The sequence below is a fragment of the Eucalyptus grandis genome, chromosome 10 (assembly GCF_016545825.1).
Source record: "Eucalyptus grandis isolate ANBG69807.140 chromosome 10, ASM1654582v1, whole genome shotgun sequence".
Lineage (NCBI taxonomy): Eukaryota > Viridiplantae > Streptophyta > Magnoliopsida > Myrtales > Myrtaceae > Eucalyptus > Eucalyptus grandis.
The window spans coordinates 9,064,947-9,084,229 of NC_052621.1; the positions used below are offsets into that span (position 1 = coordinate 9,064,947).

The window sequence follows — 19,283 nt, forward strand, 5'->3', positions numbered from 1 at the left end:
CAGTTGTTCGAGTGTGTGCGCGATAGAAGAATTCCAAAGTCTGAAGCTCTTTGTTCTTAGTCAATTCATTTACTTAGCGAAATCTTGTACACGAAAGAGAGTCTATATTCTTGAGAAACCTTGAGGAAGTGTGGTAAAGTATATACATTGTGGAATCAAGGGAGAGCTTTGCTGTAACAACTCTTTTGTTCATAGTGAAATCCAGCCGGTGGGCTGTCAGTGCGGAAGAGTGGACGTAGGCTTGGAATAAGCCGAACCACTATAATTTATGTGTTCATTTTCTCTTCCCTACTCTTTGCTTTGCTTTGATCATAATTCGTTTTGTTAACAAAAGGAGAACGTCCTTTCTATTGTCTGCTTAGTATTGCTCTCTTATCACGAGAAACTATTTTTACACCTATTCACCCCCCTCTAGGTGCTTATACTAGCTATCTCAATTGGTATCGAGCACATGTACTCACTTTGTTTGAAGTGTTTTACTTGAGTTAAAGATCCATGGCTAATATGTTGGGTCCAGGGCTGGTAGAAGGGCAAAGCAATACTAGACCGCCTTACTTTGATGGAAAGGAATACAACATATGGAAAAACAAGATGAAAGCGTTCCTAAGATCAAAGGATCCTCTGGAATGGGACGTTGTAGACAAAGGAATCATTCCTAAAGCTGCACCTGTCTCAGAGAGAGGAAAAGAAGCTATTGAGTCTAGTGAAATAACTCAGGAAGAGATAACCAAGAAACAAGCTCTTGATGCAAAAGCAATTTATTCTTTATATTGTGCTTTGTCACCTACTGAATATAACAGAATATCCTCTTATGTTACAGCGAAAGAAGTTTGGGATAGATTACATATTACCTATGAAGGAACCGATCGAGTGAAAGAAACTAGAATCACATTCTCCTCGGTCAATACGAAGCCTTCAAAATGAAATCAGGAGAATCTATAACTGACATGTTTAGTCGTTTTACAGAAATCGTGAATGATCTTGAAAATCAAGGTTAACCAATTTCTGATCCAATGAAAGTAAACAAGCTACTGCGTGGACTCTCCAAGGATTGGAACCACATAAAGACCTCAATAAGGGAGACACAAAGAATTATGCCACTATCTGTTGATGAGTTGGTTGGGACTCTTCAGTCTTATGAAGTGGAACGAATCAATGAAGGCGAAGATCCTAAAGGTAAGAAATCCATTGCATTAAAATCCAATGATGATTCGATGTTTCATAGATTCTCAAGACGATATGGATGATGAGGAGCTTGCTCTCATGATAAGAAGATTCAGAAAGCTGAACAAAAAAGGAAGAATATTCAATCCAAAGAAACAAATTTTTCAAAAGCAACAGACCAAGTCTGTTAAGGATGATGAATCCAATAGAGATGTAGTCTACTTTGAATGTAAGAAAAAGGGACACATCAGACCCAACTGTCATCTTCTAAGGAAGAAGAAAGGAAAAGCGGAAAAGTATCGAAATCCTCTTAAAGCAGAAACCTGGAGTGATACAAAATGTGAAGAAAGTGATGATGATTATGCCAATATATGTCTGATGGCACAATCGGATTTAGATTCAAACTCCGAGACGTACCTCTCGAGGTCTGACAGTGAATTTGAGGTGAGTAACTTTAAAATCCCTATTAAAGTTTCTAAATACATTGATGAGTTGTGTTTTAGTCTTAAGATTTCTCTTAAAAGGATTTTCAAACTTAAAAAAAGAAAATTATGCACTAAAACAACAGGAAAATGTTTTGAAAGAAAGGTGAAATGTTTAGACGTGAATGTTTCTACTCTTAAAGAAAGTGAAGACAACCTTTCGAAAGAAAATGTATTTTTAAAAATGACATATCAAATATTTCCAAAAGATTTTTAATAGGATCTAAGAAACTTGAGAAAATTCTTTCAAAGCACAAAGACCTTATTTCAATAAATCTGGTTTGGGAATGACTGTGGAAACCATTCCTTTAATTGATTTTCCTAAAGTGAGAGAAAGAATTAAGCAAAGACCCACAAGAGATGTTTACAAAAATCGTTTTAAAAAGGTCTTTGTAAAACTAGTAGGTCGCAATGCTCTCAGATGTTCTAAGTGCAATAGTTCAGATCATTTTGAGAAAGAATGTCCTATGGTTTGGAAACCTGTTAAGAAAGTATGGGCAAAAACCGCATATCATGCTAACACCAATGGACCCAAGAAAATATGGGTACCAAAGAAAGTTTGAGTCTCTTTTTCAAATGCAGGTCACTATCAAGAAGAAGGTAAAATGGTATCTAGATAGTGGATGCTCAAGACATATGACAGGAGATTCAAATTGCTTCATAAAGCTCGTTCAAGTAAATGGTGGAAAAGTATCATTTGAAGGAAACAAAGAAAGGAAGAATTGTGGGATTCAAAATGTAAAGATTGGAAACCTCACAATCAGCAATGTTTCCTTAGTGGAAGGACTCAACTACAATTTGCTTAGTATCAGTCAGCTGTGCGATACTGGTTTCAAAATCAACTTTCAAGAGGAAATATGTTCAGGAACCAGTAAAGATTCTACTCAATCATTCATGGGTCAAAGACATGGAAATATCTACCTCTTGGATGTGAAACCAGATGAATCGCAATGTCTAATCTCAATTCAAGACGAAGCGAACTTATGGCACAGAAAACTTAGGCACATCAATATGAAGCAAATAGCCAAAATTTCAGCAAAGAAGCTTGTTCGTGGTCTACCCAATCTGTCATACCAAAAGTCTGATCTATGTACACCATGTGTATTGGGAAAGCAGGTAAAAAATTCCTTTAAACCAATAAATCAAGTTTCCACTAATCGTGTACTGTAGCTTCTGCATATGGATCTATTTGGACCAATCAGAACTCAAAGCATTGGAGGTAAGAAATATTGCCTAGTAATTATGGATGACTACTCACGATTTACTTGGGTATATTTCTTGGCAAGTAAATCTGAAACATTTTCTTACTTTTAAAAGTTTGCTAAAAAGGTCCAAAATGAAAAAGGGTATGTTATTTCAAGTATAAGAACAGACCATGGAGGTGAATTTGAAAATCAAGATTTTACAAAATTTTGTGATGAATCTGGTTTTCAGCATGTGTTCTCCTCTCCATATACTCCAGAGCAAAACGGAGTTGTGGAAAGAAAGAATAGGTCACTTCAAGAAATGGCTAGAACTCTTTTAATTGAAAGTAACATCTCTTCACGTTTTTGGGCTGAAGCAGTTTCTACAGCATGTTATATTATTAATAGAATTTTTCTAATGCCTATTCTGGAAAAAACCCCCTATGAGTTATTCAAAGAAAAGAAGCCTATTGTTTCATATTTTCATGTGTTTGGATGTAAATGCTTTATATTGAAAAATGCAAATGATCGAGTTGGCAAGTTTGAAGAAAAATCGAGACGAAGGCATCTTCCTTGGATATTCTACCTCAAGCAAAGCCTACAAAGTCTACAACAAGAAGACTCAACTGTGGAGGAATCAATGAATGTCAAATTCCAAGATTCTATGCAAAATGAATCTATTCTTACTCATCTTGAAGAATCTAAACCTGCTCCAGACTCTTCAAAGTCTATCAAACTTCGAAAGACCAGCAACAAATGATTGTTGAAGATTCAAATGAAGAAAGTGATCAACAACCTGACAAATCAACCAGTAACTGGAAGCATAAGTCCAGTCATCCCAAAGATCTCATTATTGGCGACATTAATGAAGGAATTCGCACAAGATCCAAAAGGCGCGAAGAGTCTAGTGCTGTGGCTTTTATTTCTGAAATAGAACCCAAAAGCATAGAAGAAGCTTTATCTGATGAAAGCTGGATTGAAGCTATGCAAGAAGAACTCGAGCAATTCAAGTATTAATGATGTCTGGGAGTTGACTCCTAAACCGAAAGGTAAATCTATTATTGGAGCTAAATGGGTTTTCAGGAACAAGATGGACGAGAAAGGAAAGGTCGTAAGAAACAAAACAAGACTCGTTGCCAAGGGATATACGCAAGAAGAAGGGATAGACTATAATGAGACTTACGCACCGGAGCGAGGTTAGAAGCAATTAGATTATTACTTGCTTTTGCTTGTTATAAGAATTTCAGGTTATTCCAAATGGACGTCAAAAGTGCTTTCCGAATGGATTTATCCATGAGGAAGTCTATGTGGAGCAACTACCTGGGTTTGAAGACCCAAGGAAACTAGACTCAGTATTCAGACTAAAAAAAGCTTTATATGGTTTAAAGCAAGCACCTCGAGCTTGGTATGACAGGCTAAGTAAGTTTTTAATTCAAAACGGTTTTGTCAAAGGTAAAGTAGACACTACATTGTTCATCAAAAGAGAACTTTTATTCATCAAGAAAAATATGTTGATGATATTATTTTTGGATCCTCTAATGAAAGTCTCAGGCAAGAAATTCTCTAAATCTATGTAGGATGAATTTGAAATGAGCATGATGGGTGAACTAACATTCTTTCTTGGACTTCAAGCGAAACAATTTAAGGAAGGAACTTTTATTCATCAAGAAAAATATGCTAATGATCTTGTCAAAAAGTTTGACTGGAAAATTGCAAAAAGACTGATATACCAATGTCAAGTTCTTTGAAGATAGACAAAGATGAAGGAGGAAAGAAAGTTGACCGGAAGCTATACAGGAGTATCATTGGTTCACTTCTTTATCTTACTGCTTTTAGACCTGACATTTTGTTTAGTGTTTGCATTTATGCCAGATTTCAAACAGACCCTAAATAATCTCATCTAAGTGCTGCAAAGCGTATTATCAAATACATTGCATGGCTAAGGCTCTTCTCACTACGGTTTATCTTCTTAATTGCCTTCCCATCCTTATTCTTCGTCAGGATACGCTCTTTCAACGACTTCATTCTCGTTCTCCTACCTATACACATCTTTGAGTTTTTGGGTGCACGTGTTTCGTGCTTCTCCCTCCCACTGAACGCATGAAGTTGACTGCTCGATCCATATAGTGTGCATTCTTGTGCTATAGCACCGAGCACAAGGGATATCGTTGTTACGATCCAATTGCTTAGCACATTTGTATATCTTGTAATGTCATTTCTCACTAACATTTTCCTTCCTTCTCTACTACCATTACACCTTCAGTGTTTACTCCTATTCCTTTCATATACTTCCCAGTTGATCCATGCCCTGACCACCTCCTGCCCTTGCTTCTCCTCCTCCAGATATATCTAACCCTCCTTCTTTGCCTGGACTACCTCCTGCTATTGTCCCTTTTATTTTCCTTACCACCGACGATTCTACCCCACTAAAGCCACATCGTAATCCTCCTTGGGATGGTCGCCCCCTGGTCGATATGTTGTCACTATTTCTTATTCCATCGAGTTTAGTTCTTTTTTGGCTACCATCCATGATGTGCAAGAACTTACTAACTACCGCGAGGCTGTACAATATGATGAGTGGCGTCAAGCCATGGCTGAGGAACTTTTTGCCTTACAGAGTTCTAGTACTTGGGAACTTCTCCCTCTTCCATCAGGTCGAGACTTGGTATCATGTCGTTGGCGCCACAAAGTAAAGACTTGTTCTGATGGCAGGATTGAGCATTACAAGATGCATTCAGTTGCACGAGGTTTCTCACAGGAATATGGCATTGACTATGAGGAGACTTTCGCTCCAGTAGTAAAGATGACTTATGTTCATACTCTTCTGACAGTTACTTTTGTTTGCAACTAGCCTCTCTATCAGCTCGATGTGAAGAATGCTTTTCTTCACGGGGATCTTCAAGAAGAAATTTTTATGCAGCCATACCGGTTCACTTTGGTCGGGTACCCCCAAGCTAAGGGCCAAGCCGAGGAGACCAATAGGACGATCTTACAAAACCTTAAGACAAGACTTGACCAAGCTAAAGGATTAGGGGCCGAGGAGTTCTATAGTTTTGGGCATATCGCACCACTAGCAGGACCCTCTACCTGGTCTTGCCCACGCCCCTAGCCAGGTTTGTCATCTTCGACAAGCTCTTTATGGCCTCAAACAAGAACCTCATGCTTGGTTTGAGAAGTTTGCTACTATTATGTGTTCTGCGGACTTTGTTCAAAGTGAGTCTGAGCATTCTATATTTGTTCATATTTCGTCTTTTGGTCATACTATCTTCTTCTTTATGTGGATGACATGGTCATTACTGGCAATGAGTCTGATTAAATTGCGCATACCAAGAGGCATCTTCGGCAACATTTTTCCATGAAGGATCTCGGTCCATTGCGTTATTTTCTTGGGCTTAAGATTGCTCACAGTTCTTGTGGTATTTTTCTTTCTCAACAGAAGTATGCCACCAATATTCTCTCTAGGACTGCTATTTCTGATTCACGTACTGTGGTCACTCATATTGAGTTGAATCAAAAGCTTCGCTTGATGATGGGGAGCCTCTTTCTGGTGTGACTCGTTATCAGACTCTTGTTGGTAGTCTTGTGTATCTCACCATTTCATAGCTTGACATTGCTTATGCAGTTCATGTTGTCAGTCGATTTGTTGCTGCCCTTCAGTTGACTCATTATACCGATCATATGCGATTCCTACGTTGCCTTTGGGGCACTTTGGCATGGTCTTTGTTTTTGCCGTCCTCTTCTCCTCTCGAGTTGTGTGCTTATTCCAATGTTGATTGGGCTTTTGATGTAACTGATCGTCGGTCCATCACAAGATTGTGCATTTTCCTTTGCGATTCTCTCATTTTTTGGCATGCCAAGAAATAGCAAATTGTCTCACACTCCTTTACCGAGTCTGAGTATCGTGTTATGGCCGACACTACTGTTGAGATTGTATGGCTTTGTCGTTTGCTTGCTGACATGGGCATCTTGCTCCAAGATCCCACTCCTCTATATTGTGACAACAAACGCACCATCCATATTGGGGCTAATCCTGTTTTTAATGAGCACACCAAACATTTGTTGAGGTCAATTGCCATCTTACTCGTCATCATCTCCAACCTCACACCATCTCTCTTCTTTTTGTTGGGACTATGGACCAATTTAGCTGATGGTTTTACAAAGGCTCTTCTAGCACCACGTATTCAATATCTACTTTCCAAACTCTCTTTGTTTGATCCTGTTAGGTGAATTGCAAGTGCACAATATCTACCAATACTAAAGTGATGAGTGAGTATCATTTCCACCAGAATTGTTTCTAATTATTCCATTTACTTACCAACATGATCAATCCAAAAGTTTAGCTAACCAAGTCAAAAAGGCAAGTAAAAAGTGAACTAAACTAATTAAAGGACCGAAATATAAAAGAGCCGAAACTTAAAGGATTCAAAAGCTAATTCAAATTGCAAAATAAACTTAATCTAAAGTAAATTGAAAATTGGCAAGGCAAATTTTAAGATCTTAACTAAGATCACAAAGCATTAGAGCATCCAATTTCACTTAACCAATCATTATCAATTCTCCTAATTTGTCATGCAATAAATTAATTCCCAATTGTGTTGGTGAAATTTCCCTAAGTTAGATTACAAGCCAACCTCGATTTAATGATCCCTAGTTTAACCCACACTAACCTTAGGTGAATTTAAACCACTTAAAAGCATTAAGTTCTTCCATAAATTTCCATATTTAATCTAAGTAGTCCCAACCTAGATCTACTACCGCAACCACACAAACAACCTAGTGTACCTTGACCTAGATTTAAGTGCTTTTGCATGCAATCTCCACCCGGTATCATGCATACATTAAAATCATTTAAAAGTTGGCCAAACTTCTAAAAACATTAAGATCATGATAGAAAATGCCACAATCAAAACAATTTTATTACATGAACAAGTCTTGAAAATCAATCAATCATGATTAAGATCCATTTAGCTCTAACAAAATAAATTTAGAACATAATTAAAGCTAAACTAACAACGAAAATTAAAAAAAAAAAAACATAATGCTAAATAAAACAAGTTCACCAATTTGAGTCACAAACATGTTCGGGTTTGCCTCCTCCTTCTCTCCTTGACATGCGCCAATTCTACTAATAAAATAGAAGCATAAAAGCTAACTAAGAAAATAAAAGTCCGGTGGCAGCTTCAAGGCTCTTCTCCCCTCTCCAATATGCGGCATAAGAGGGTTTTTATATAGGCCTCCAAAATCTACCCAAGGTCAGCCTCCCATTAGGTTTTGGCTGGCTTCTTCTTCAAGATAACATATTCGGGAAGATGCTGAGATATTCTTAAAAATATTAAAATATTCTAGAAAATATTGAGGTGCAGGGACTCCTTTGTAAATCCAGCATAGACACATGGGAAAATTATGCATTGGTCCTCTCATCTTCTGCAAATGATGTGCATGGTTCCTTATAAATCTAAAAGTCGTATTTCCTACAAAATTCAATAAAATTACATGAATAGCAGATAAATTCACCCAAAATTTATCAAAACTTAGCAAATATCAAACTTAAATCAGTAAAAATACTCTATCTAAAATAGAGTTATTAGATCCATCTTGAGTTTGAGGGGAGGTGTTAGAATATCTCAGGGATCATATACATATTCTAGGATATTCTAGAATTATCCTTTGTATATTCTCTGGAATTGTTCCCCTAAAATATATTGTAGATTAAGTTTCATTCTACTTATTTATCTTGGCATTGTGCCTTAATACCAATCCAGATAGCTTTTTTACTAAACCTTTCCTCTTTAACACACTTACCAGCGAGTGTCAAAAAAGAAGTGATTCCTAATAGGATAAAAGAAGTGATTCCTAATAGTTAAGTGGAGTCCAGCGAGTGTCAGAAAAGAAGTGATTCCTAAGAGGAGAAAAGTAAGTGATTCCTAAAAGGAAAGTCATTGCTCCTTCGTCTTCCTTATGGCACAAGGTTTTGGACCATGAATAAGGACAACGACACACACATATATATTCTTTGAACGAGGGTCTTCTTCACCGACTTGTATAATCTTCTCGACTTTCTTGTGGATTTCTATGGAGGTGCCTTTCATGGTGGAAGATGGTGATCGTGAAAGCGATGTGGTGCTGTCAGCGACCAATGCCGTGCCTTTGATTTCTTGCTTTGTTAGGAGGGGCATCATCGACCATAATGGATTGTTGCTCAGCTGTCATTTCCGTACTAACTTCTTCTTTTTATCTTTTTTAAACTGTTACATGCTTATCAGTAGATACTCAGTTGCCTATTAAGTCGAATCAGTGTAATGCAACAAGTGGAGGTTCGGATCCAAGGTCATAGATAAAAGAATAAAGATAGTAAAAAGACTAGCATTTCCCATCTTTAGAAGTGTAAAAGCATTTTGGTTGTCTACTCGCTATAATCTCCCGGAGTTAGGATGCCAGGATGGAACTCTTCACCAAGAATCTTCAAGACTCCACATGAGCAATGTGCCTTCTACCATATTTAAAATCGTGAAAAACAGGACTAGTCTAATTTAGTGCTAGTTGAGCTTGGCTTGTAAAGTTGACATAAATAGTGAATTATCATGTTACAAGATAAACCATTCATTTTGAGGGCAATGAGAGGATTTTAGAGATATGTTTTCTTTTCCTTCCAAGACTGGACCTAAGTTTTTTTTTTTCAATTATACATGTTCTTGTTCTGGTTATGGAGATCTTGGGGTTGCGAAAGAACCTTCTTTTTTTGAAACTTATTTATGAAGCAATTATCATGTTACAAGATATGATACCATTCATTTTGCTGAAGTATTTAAACATAAAAATCCCAAAGAACATAATTGATTTTTAAATGTAACAAATCCCAAAGACTACGTTTAGGCATTTAGAATTCTAATCAGGATATGATTGAATAAGATATGATATAAAATTCATGGATTTTACGATATTATCATTGTTCGATGAATCGCAATAATAAAGCTGGATATTTTCATGTCCTATCATGTCCATTATATGGTATTTACGACTTATCAGTGTAAAATAAACATGAAAAATCAAAATTGGAGATTGTAAAAATATCTTGTAATTCACTATCAAATTTAGTAAAAAAGAAAATACGATCATTCACTTTTGCAATTACGAAAAATATATTGCTTTGACTTTCTCGTTACTTTCATGAAACTTCAACATAAATAACAAAGTTATGAAGGAGAAGGAGTTTCCACTCTCTTGCTGCTTTCGTGAACTTCTTGACATGAACTAGAGAGCTACAAAGGAGGAGCTTCAACTTTCTCACCGTTCTTGTGGAGCTTTGACGTGAACTAATAAACTATACATGAGTTGTGAAATTTCAATATGAACGAAAGATATAGAAGAGAAGAAGAGGGAGATGGTGGTTTTTTTTTTTTGAGAAATTTCATTGCCTCTTATTCTTCGAGAATTAGAACAATCATTTTCAAATTTTAATTTGTTCATTGAAAATATGGGTTCTTCTACTTCATTTTTGTTTAATTATTTTTTATTATTTCTCCATATATTTTTAAATTTTTTAATTCTCTCCATTCATTTGTTAAAAAATATTATTACTATTATTCTGATAATACATGATAATATAGATACTAAATATATATACAAAATATTTATTATAGAGCAGAAAAAGTTTCAAATATATAAATAATAATAGGAATTAATGAAAACCAAATTATTTTATTGGTCATTTTATTTTTTAACATTAGAATTCAAATAACATTTATATTTTATTATTATTTTAGTTTATTACTTAAGAAGTTTGTTATTTGAGAAGGATAGCTTTTATATGATGAATATTAGAAAACATATCCATTTTTATCTTGGCTCATCCATGGGATAATTTTATCTAGAATATATCACTTTATATCCGATTTTTTTTCTCCTTTGGGGAGGAACCAAATACAAAGTAAGATAAATATTATCCTATCCCAACCTTAAAAGGAAGGGACGCTTTCGCAATCTAATCGCAACTTAGTTGGCTTGAAAGACTACTGTAACTCCTTTTAGCTGGGCCAGATAATTGCTCCATTCACCAAACAGATTCTGGAGAGCCCAAGGGCTGTGTCCGCGATCGTGCTTGGGATATCTAATTCACATAACTGTTTCTCCATAAACTTTCTGGATGCCAGAGATTGATCATCATTCATTTGGGTTTGACTGTTGCGGCTGTTCTCTTCTCTCATTAATTTCTTGACTCAATCGTTTACGGCTTTGTCACTCGGCAGACATGAATGGCTCTTCTTCTTTTAATTTCCAGCTAAGTTCGTGCTTTCCATCTCAATTTCTCGACGGCTTTGGGACATCAATGGGGAATGCGTCGTCCATGCTGACCCAATATGATATTGAAGAAGTTCAAGACCGCTGTAATAATCTTTGTGAGTTTCTAGTTCTATTTTGGTTTTCTCCACCTTCAACTGGCTCTTTTCTAATTAATCGGGATTCATCAATCGATGTTCTTCTGGTGTTGGTTCAGTTTCCCAGCAAGAGAATGTGTCGTTGTACAAGAGATTTGCCAACTTGATCGGAATGCAAAAAGGTTTATCTGAGCAGATGAATTCTTATCGATTCCACTTATTCGGCTGGTGCCCATAGCTGTTGCTTTGAGGAGACGCATCAGATTTCATCTGTGAGTGGCATGCTGATACTGCGTTCTTTCTTTACTGACAAAGAGGCTGCTTAAGATGGTGGACGGCTTGAATTTCAGGGATTTTGTGGCATTTTTGTCTGCTTTTAGTGCCAAAACCAAAACTAGCAAACAGCAGAAGATTGAATGTAAGTTTACTCAGACTGTGACCCCGTGTGAAAGTTGCCATCTTTCGACACTTTGTTCTGAAATGAGCTTTGTCGGACCGGTTTAATTTGTGAAAAAAATTTCTACTCTTTGAAAATCACATAGAAGACAAGAAGCAAGGTTGTGTTGGTATCTGTATAAAAGAAATTGATTGGCTTATTTAAGCAGCTCTTCGCATTATATTCAAATCGAAGCAATCAAAAAGTTGGAAACCAGCACTGGTGTGCCTCGTAACATACCGAATCCTGGCAGTATAATTCCTTAGATGTGGGAATAATGAAACCAACTGGAGGCGAGACCAGTAAATGAGCTCAATTAGAATCGAACTGTTTCGAACCCACAAAAGGAAACGAATCCGGCGGTTGAAAGCTTTTGTTTGCTTCGCCTTTTTGGGGTTATGAAATTATCTGTGGTTGAAGATATGTTTACGAGTTTTAGTCACGTATTGTGAAGCCATAAATTATATTTAAAAATGTTAATTTTTAGAGACCCATCAGCTTCGGTGGGATGAGTTGCCTGATGTTGTAAATCTTCCCTTCCTGCAGTGATTTTCAATGTGTATGATTCGGACTGTAATGGAAATGTGTCTTTCAATGACATTTTGGAAGGTTTGCAGGATTTAAATATTCTCCCTTCAATATTGTTAGTATTTTAAGTTGTCCCACATCCATTATAAAAGAGGCTCATGGTCAGTTTATAAATGTAAAGGAAAGTCTCAAGTTAGCTTTTGAAGTGAAAGGCCAAAAACCACTCAATCAAGAGAAATTGTTGATATTGTCCCATATCCATTATGAAAGGGACCGGTGGTCAATTTGTGAGAGATGCTCTTATCTTTTGAAATAGTTTTGGGGGGTGAAGAAAGCCTAAAACCACCCAATAGGTCTATCTCTGACAAGATTCTATATAGGACATTGCTATCTTGCATTTAGGCATCTTCCAATATGGTATAGATGTGTTGGTCAAACTTCATATGTCCACTTCTCATTTGTGATTGTTCCTGTGGATTTGAATGGTTTCTAAAGCAACATTTTATAGTGCATCTTGTTTATTTTTTGTAAGGTTGATGCTTTATGGCCCTCATCTACTTGCTTGTGTACTTTCGAGCTGGTGCCGTAAACATTCTATAGCAAGTTGTTCAAGTGTTTAAGGTATGAGTAGCTCTTTTTATACGGATGGTAAAGGTTAATGCTAGGTATGACCAATGGATAGTTTGGCTTGACAGTTTTCATTATAGTACCATGGACCAGCGGTAAGTTTTGACTCCTAAAAATGGATTGAGATATTGTTAAGTTGTTTCTACATGATAATGTAATGTTAGAATATTGCATGCATGATTTTTCTCAAAACGAATTATCGAGTCTCATCTACCATCGCTGGAGTTAATTAAAAGAATGGTGGAAATTTTAGGATACTCTACTTTTCTCAAGAAAAGAGTATTTATAGCATAGTATCTCATGTACCATCCTCATATAAGTGATGCTTTTACTAGACTACTTTGATGCAATCATAATGAAATATCCTTAATTGAGTATTGAAGTCCGTAAGAATGCATATTTAGTTTCAAATTGATTGCACTGACTCAAAGTTTCCTACCCTTCTAATGATGATGTAGTATCGGATATCATGACGTACTACCTATCACGTGATGACCAACAAGTAGTTGAACATTATGATGGCTTTATGATGACATATTGCCCAATCGCTCATCATGCTAGGAGTCTTTTCCGTATCTTTATCACGGCTTTAGCATGGATATTCTTAGCACGTCAGCCGATCCATTCTTGATGAACTTTGAACCAAACCTTTTTATGATTTTCCTTGTTTTTTTGTCGTGGCAAGGCTGTGGAGCACCCTACAATACTAGTAAATATAAGGGCATTATCACGTTAATTGCGATGTGTCATAAAACTCAATAATTTAACGATAAAATTTGACGGGAGCTAACGGAGAGTTAATGTGTCATGTGTCTACCAAATTGGGATTTTTTATGATCCAAAAATTAATTTTTGATAAATTTATTACAGATGTACTAATTTAAGGTTTTTCATGGTATTAATTGAAAATTTGAAAATTGACTAGAATAATTATCCAATCCTTTGTCTTCCTTTTTCATTTTCATAAATTCTCTCTATATTTCAAAAGTGGCAAATATTAAATCAAATGAAAAGAAATAAAAACTCAAATTAGTTGCAAAAGTTCATGAATTTAAATCTTGGTATTGTTAGATGCTGTCATTTGAGATTCATGCTTTTTTATCAAAACTATTTCCTATAAGAGTTGTTGATCACTTGATATGCACTGGAAATATGTGAAGAAAAGGACTTTCCATTCGGTGAGAAAGCACCCATGATCACCCAACCTTTCTTAACGTTCTAAATTAGATCTGACTTACCCAATATTATATTTCTTGGCATATCAAGGGGTTGAAGACTCTGTATGCACAACCACACAAAAGATGGCAAAAAAAAAAAAAAAAAAAACATTAGATCTGACTTATTTTGCCTCTTTAGGGATCACCTGAGTAGTTTGACCTTTTTTCCATAATCGGTGGACTAAATTGTGTCCTGAGTTCAAATTTTGACACCAAAAAGAAAATATGCCATAGAACTCAATCTGGCATGGGTTTCACCGACCATTTCATTTATTAAGTACAGCATTTCCCTCAATGGAATAGGAAAGCAATACCATATTTTTCATATTGAAATTCACAACCATACTTTTATACAGAACATAACTTAAAGTGATTCCCAAAAGACTCTCCTCATCCGGTCGTACTCAGGATCCCTTTTTGGATCATCTTCTTCTTTCTTAAAAAATCTTTCTCCTCCTCGAGTCTCACTTCAGCCAAGAGACTACATCTCAGCAAGTTCTACCACTATAGGCTACCTAAACATGCAAAAGATGGCTAAAAGCTAGGCCATGTGCATTCTCCAAGTATTTCTCAAACCTTGAGCCCATGTGCATCCTCTAAGGCGACCTCTTCGCCAAGGTGGTACAACCGAGCCACGTGCTCTTTTAGATGCTCTAAACTAGTTCGCCAAAGTGACGCATCGATCACCGAGCCACGAAAAATGACATCAAATCACCGAGGACATTCTCCGGGAGGACATACCGAGTCTCCGAGCCACATGCATTCTCTTAGGCGACCTCTTCGCCAAGATGACATATTCAACCACTGAACTCACGTGCATTCTCCAGGTGATATTCCAATTCACCGAGTCTTTCTCAATCAAATAATCAAATCAACTCAATAATGACATACCCTAAAATTCACAATTTAAATCAATTCCATACAATTTAAAGCTCAATTAAATAAACGGACTACGCCATGACAATTAGCATGAAATTCCGGTCGTCTCTCATCTCGGCCTTAATTTCGAAAATTAATTAATTAATAAATATTAAAAATTCAATTTAGCTCAAAATAAAAGCCCAATTAAATAAACGGACTTCACCACGATCACCAAGATAAAATTCATTTCCGATAAAAGGGTCCGAAAAAATCTAAAATTTAATTAAACCTGAACAACCCCTAAGTATAATTAGCCCACCTGTCAAACCCACTCTTTCGGTGGAGGGTGAGGGGATGCACTGACGGTATATTTTGGATTGCTGATGTTCTCTTTAGGGATCATTTGAGCAGTTTGACCTTCTTCATCATTGGTGGACTAAATTGTGTCCTGAGTTCAGTGAGCCAAAGTAAGGAAACCCCATATAAGAAATGACTAGTCAAAGGAAATTTTTTGGCAGTTTTGACACCAAAATAAGAAAATATTCTTAAAATTACTATTATTTTCCATTTCTCTTTCCCTTTTTATTTTCCTCCGCCATTTTCTTCCGAGAACTCAATCTGGCATCTCTATTTGATTCAGGTTAGAATCCAGATTACATTGCTTTTAGACAAACAACTCAGCAGTTAACTCGTGAGTGATCGCAAACCACTGCCTTTCACTTTATCCAATGGCTTGTGGAGGTTATCCAATGGCTTGTGGAGGTTCAATCACACCATCAGATACAAATGCATATACAACATCAAATGGTCCAACAATACCACCAATACTAACTGTACTTGTAAACTTTGGATTGCAGGTTCAGGTCATGTCCCCACCACTGGTGAATACCATGCGCCCTCTTGAACTCCGGCGATGGATTTAAATTGACTGACAGATTTGCGGAGGGGATTAGGTGCAAAGGCTCTGCCTGCTTCCCCATTGCGCTCATGAACAGCGATCCAATAGAGTGCGGAGTAGCTAACTTCTCGATAGCTCCTGCTCCGATCTCTTTCATCTTGTTTCGGTGCTCAAAATAGCCAATGTACTCTGAACAGACGTGATCAGCTGCATTGACATACAGTTGAGGGACCCAAGCAGATAAAGCAGCAAAAGAATCGGCAGATTGATTCCTGAGATGTGGAGCCTTCATGGCTAACGTGAGCCCAGCTGTGATCACGCTGGTGGTGAAGCGAATACCGAGCTTCACTTTAGTATTCTTGATCTTCTCAACCGGGGCAGACACATAAGGCGGATTGAAGAGGAAAGACTCGAGAAAAAATCCCGTTTTCGCCATGTTCTTTCCTGCTAGCAGAGCAAGGGCAGACCCCAGGGAGTGGCCAGCTAACCAGACCCTAGACTCGCCAGCAGTTGCAACCATATTTCGTACCGCCTGCATGGCAGTCTCGAAAGCGAGATGTGGAGTGGAGCCCATGCTGGATAAAGTGAAGATCCAGCCTAATATCTCGAGAGACCGATTCTTTCTTGGTCATAGTGCCCCGGAAGGCAACCACGAAATGCGGTCCATCTGCTGAGTGGTTCCCTGAGGATGATGGAGGCTTATACTCAAAGATGGCACCAAAGATAGAAGAGTCGACGTTATCTACAAGTTTGCGCAGCAACTGAAAATTGAAAAATTCCCACCAAGGAGGAGCAAGAGCCTGGGGACCTTCACGTTTCTCCTGGCGGTCCCGCTCTAAGATATAGACACCTTGAACTAAACAAGCAGCAACTGACCTCCGATGATGCACATTATTCCTATGTTAGAAGTTCATAATATGTTATTTTCATCAATATGTTTGCGGATAAGAATTGTGGCTAGACTAAGCTAAATGCTCATATCATTGTTTCACGCAAAAAGAAAAAGAAACTCAAGAGCCAAACAATGGATTTGAGAGAAGTTTAAAATGCCATATTTTTAAAAAGCTTCTCATGCAGTCTGAACTTGGTGCAGAATGAAAAGCTGGCACCCACATGCTGCTTCTGTCCAAAAACTACGAATTGGATGTGTCCATGAACCAATAGAGTATTAAATGGCAACTGTGGAGGATGAAGTTACAATATATGGTGCATGCGCGGGCAAACCAACACATAGCGATAACAGCCTATGACATATAAAGGTCACATATCTAGCAAAGTTCCTCCTTTTCGGTTTAGCATCTAGCAAAACTCTGATGAAGCAACTGGAGATAAGTATCCCTCAGCTTAAATAAATTCCAAAGGGAGACAAGCGCCCGTGGCACATTAGGGAAGTTTGTCTGTTAAGAACACAAATCAAATTCAGAAGTAGATAGAACACATTCTTTGTCGGTTCTATAAACCTGCTTGAACAGTGCTTATTTTGCATGCTAAAAAGTCCAGTATGACAGTAATTAACCATCACCAAATAATCGAGACAAAGGTGTAGGAAACTTTGGGAATTTTGATAAGACATGATGGAAACATAAAAGCTATGACTTAAGCCTTTTGTTCAATGAGTAAAGAGAATCTGAAGGTCTTACCAGTCAACGCAAGTAAGGTGCAAGGGCCCTGAAAGGTTAAAAAAAATTTCCTCTCAGAGACCATAATCTCACAGGTTCATTTAAGACTTCTCCTTTGTATCTGTGAAACCTGCTCAAAATTGAAAATTCCATGTGGCAGTTAGTAAACAACAATGGCTAGTGTCATGTGCATAACAGCAGACTCTTTTCACTGTAATTAAATCTATGTACTATGAGGATCAACTGTGTATCTTTCTTAGCACATGTAACTATTTTAAGCTGCCTCATGAAGTTTTCAGTTCCACACAACTGTTAGGCATTGGGAACCTTCTTTTTCTCCAATAATCATGTAAAGTCAGGGAGAAAAGTAATCCGCTGAGACACTAATAATTTGGACTGTTGAATTATGAGCTTATATTTTGTTTGCAACCTGTTTCAAAAAAAAAAAAAAAAAAAAACGCGTTTGTTTACGTTTTTGTTCCAAAACTTTTTTTTGTTCCCGATTTGAAACAGCTTGTTTCTTGTTTTGGATCTAGAAACACTTCTCTTTTTGTTTTTTTCTTTTCTTCTTCTTTTTCTTTCTTTTTTCTTTGGCCGGCGACCGACCGGCGAGGGCCGGCGGCCTCAACGTGTCCAGACCAGTAGATAAATAAGAAAAATAAGAAAGAAAATAGAAAAATAAAATAAAAATATTTAAAAAATAAAAAATTATACCAGTCACTAAAAAAGCAACTACAAAGAGGTCCGGGAGGGAGTTGAGCTGGCCCAAATGATTCTGAATAATCTTCCCTCTTCAGATAATGCCTTAATCTACATCCTATCAACTTCCACTTACCCCAAAAGATCAAGCAGTTTATTATGCAACAAAAATCTGAAAAGACATTAAGGAAAATATTTCTTTTTGCAACTTCTAAGTTGTAACAAAATGGTCGAACAGATAAACAAATAGGAAAAGGAGAAAAAGTGGAAGTTTGATTATAGAAAAGATCATTGCCATCCCCAAGCTCTAATTCTTCACGAATAAAATTCAAATTACTCTAGGGAGAGAGCTTGCACTGGATTGCTCCTAATGACAATCAATTCATTCCAAACAATCTCACAATCAATATGCACATGGCAATGTAACAATAGATAGAATTCAATTAAATGGAAAGAAACGGGTCATGAGAGGAGGAACGGCTAAGCTTGATTTTTTCTAACTTGGCTAAGTTGATACAGATTTTTTATTAGACATATCTGCCCCCTTTTCCGAGATTTCTGGGTCGTAGGTCAAACTGGAGTTTGTTTAGCAATGAACAGGTGTCCCAAGATAGTCCCATTTTTAAACATTGGAAATGTGGTTTTGAACATTGGTCTTGTATTTTGTACCTTGTAATATGGTGATAGCCAAGCAGGTAGAAAAAGATCCAAATGAAAAAAAGGGCAGAATAAGATAAACAAAGTGTGATGACATCCAAATTCAAAACAAATCCAGCATACCATATCTTTTTCCAACAAAAATAATGCACATCTCTTCGTTGGCTTATACAAACTTTTCTTTACTTTGAAATTCAACACACAGCGTGCTTCTTATTGTTTTCTTATTGTTGTCATATTAAACAAGCACAACGCGCACCAGAAAACGCACATAGACAGACCTGGAAAAAGGTATATGTGCACATCAAACAGGAATGCAAGCACACAAATACTGTCGAAGCCATACCGCGTGCACTGAAAACTGATGAATTTGAGCAAAACTACCAAAAGTTTGACCTCTACTGCAGCTTACTAATAGAACTGCCTCATCTCAAAAAGGGCATAAACATACGCAAAACCTGACCTATTCACGATGATTCAACGGAAACCCCCTAAAAGATTAACGAGTATCTGCACAACCACTCCACTATCAGCCA

General features: G+C 37.1%; 1 protein-coding gene and 1 pseudogene across 1 annotated transcript; one reads left to right on the forward strand and one right to left on the reverse strand.

Annotated features, from left to right (window-relative positions):
* Positions 1–10,830: 10,830 nt before the first annotated feature.
* Positions 10,831–12,662, forward strand: LOC108959847 (annotated as a pseudogene).
* A 2,961-nt stretch (positions 12,663–15,623) lies between these two features.
* On the reverse strand, positions 15,624–19,091 carry LOC104443999 (GDSL esterase/lipase At4g10955). The gene is given in 4 exon segments (XM_039302791.1): positions 15,624–16,322; positions 16,324–16,669; positions 17,413–17,462; positions 19,029–19,091. Coding segments are annotated over 4 exon segments (1,080 nt in total). The 3' UTR covers positions 15,624–15,701.
* Between the last annotated feature and the right edge of the window lie 192 nt (positions 19,092–19,283).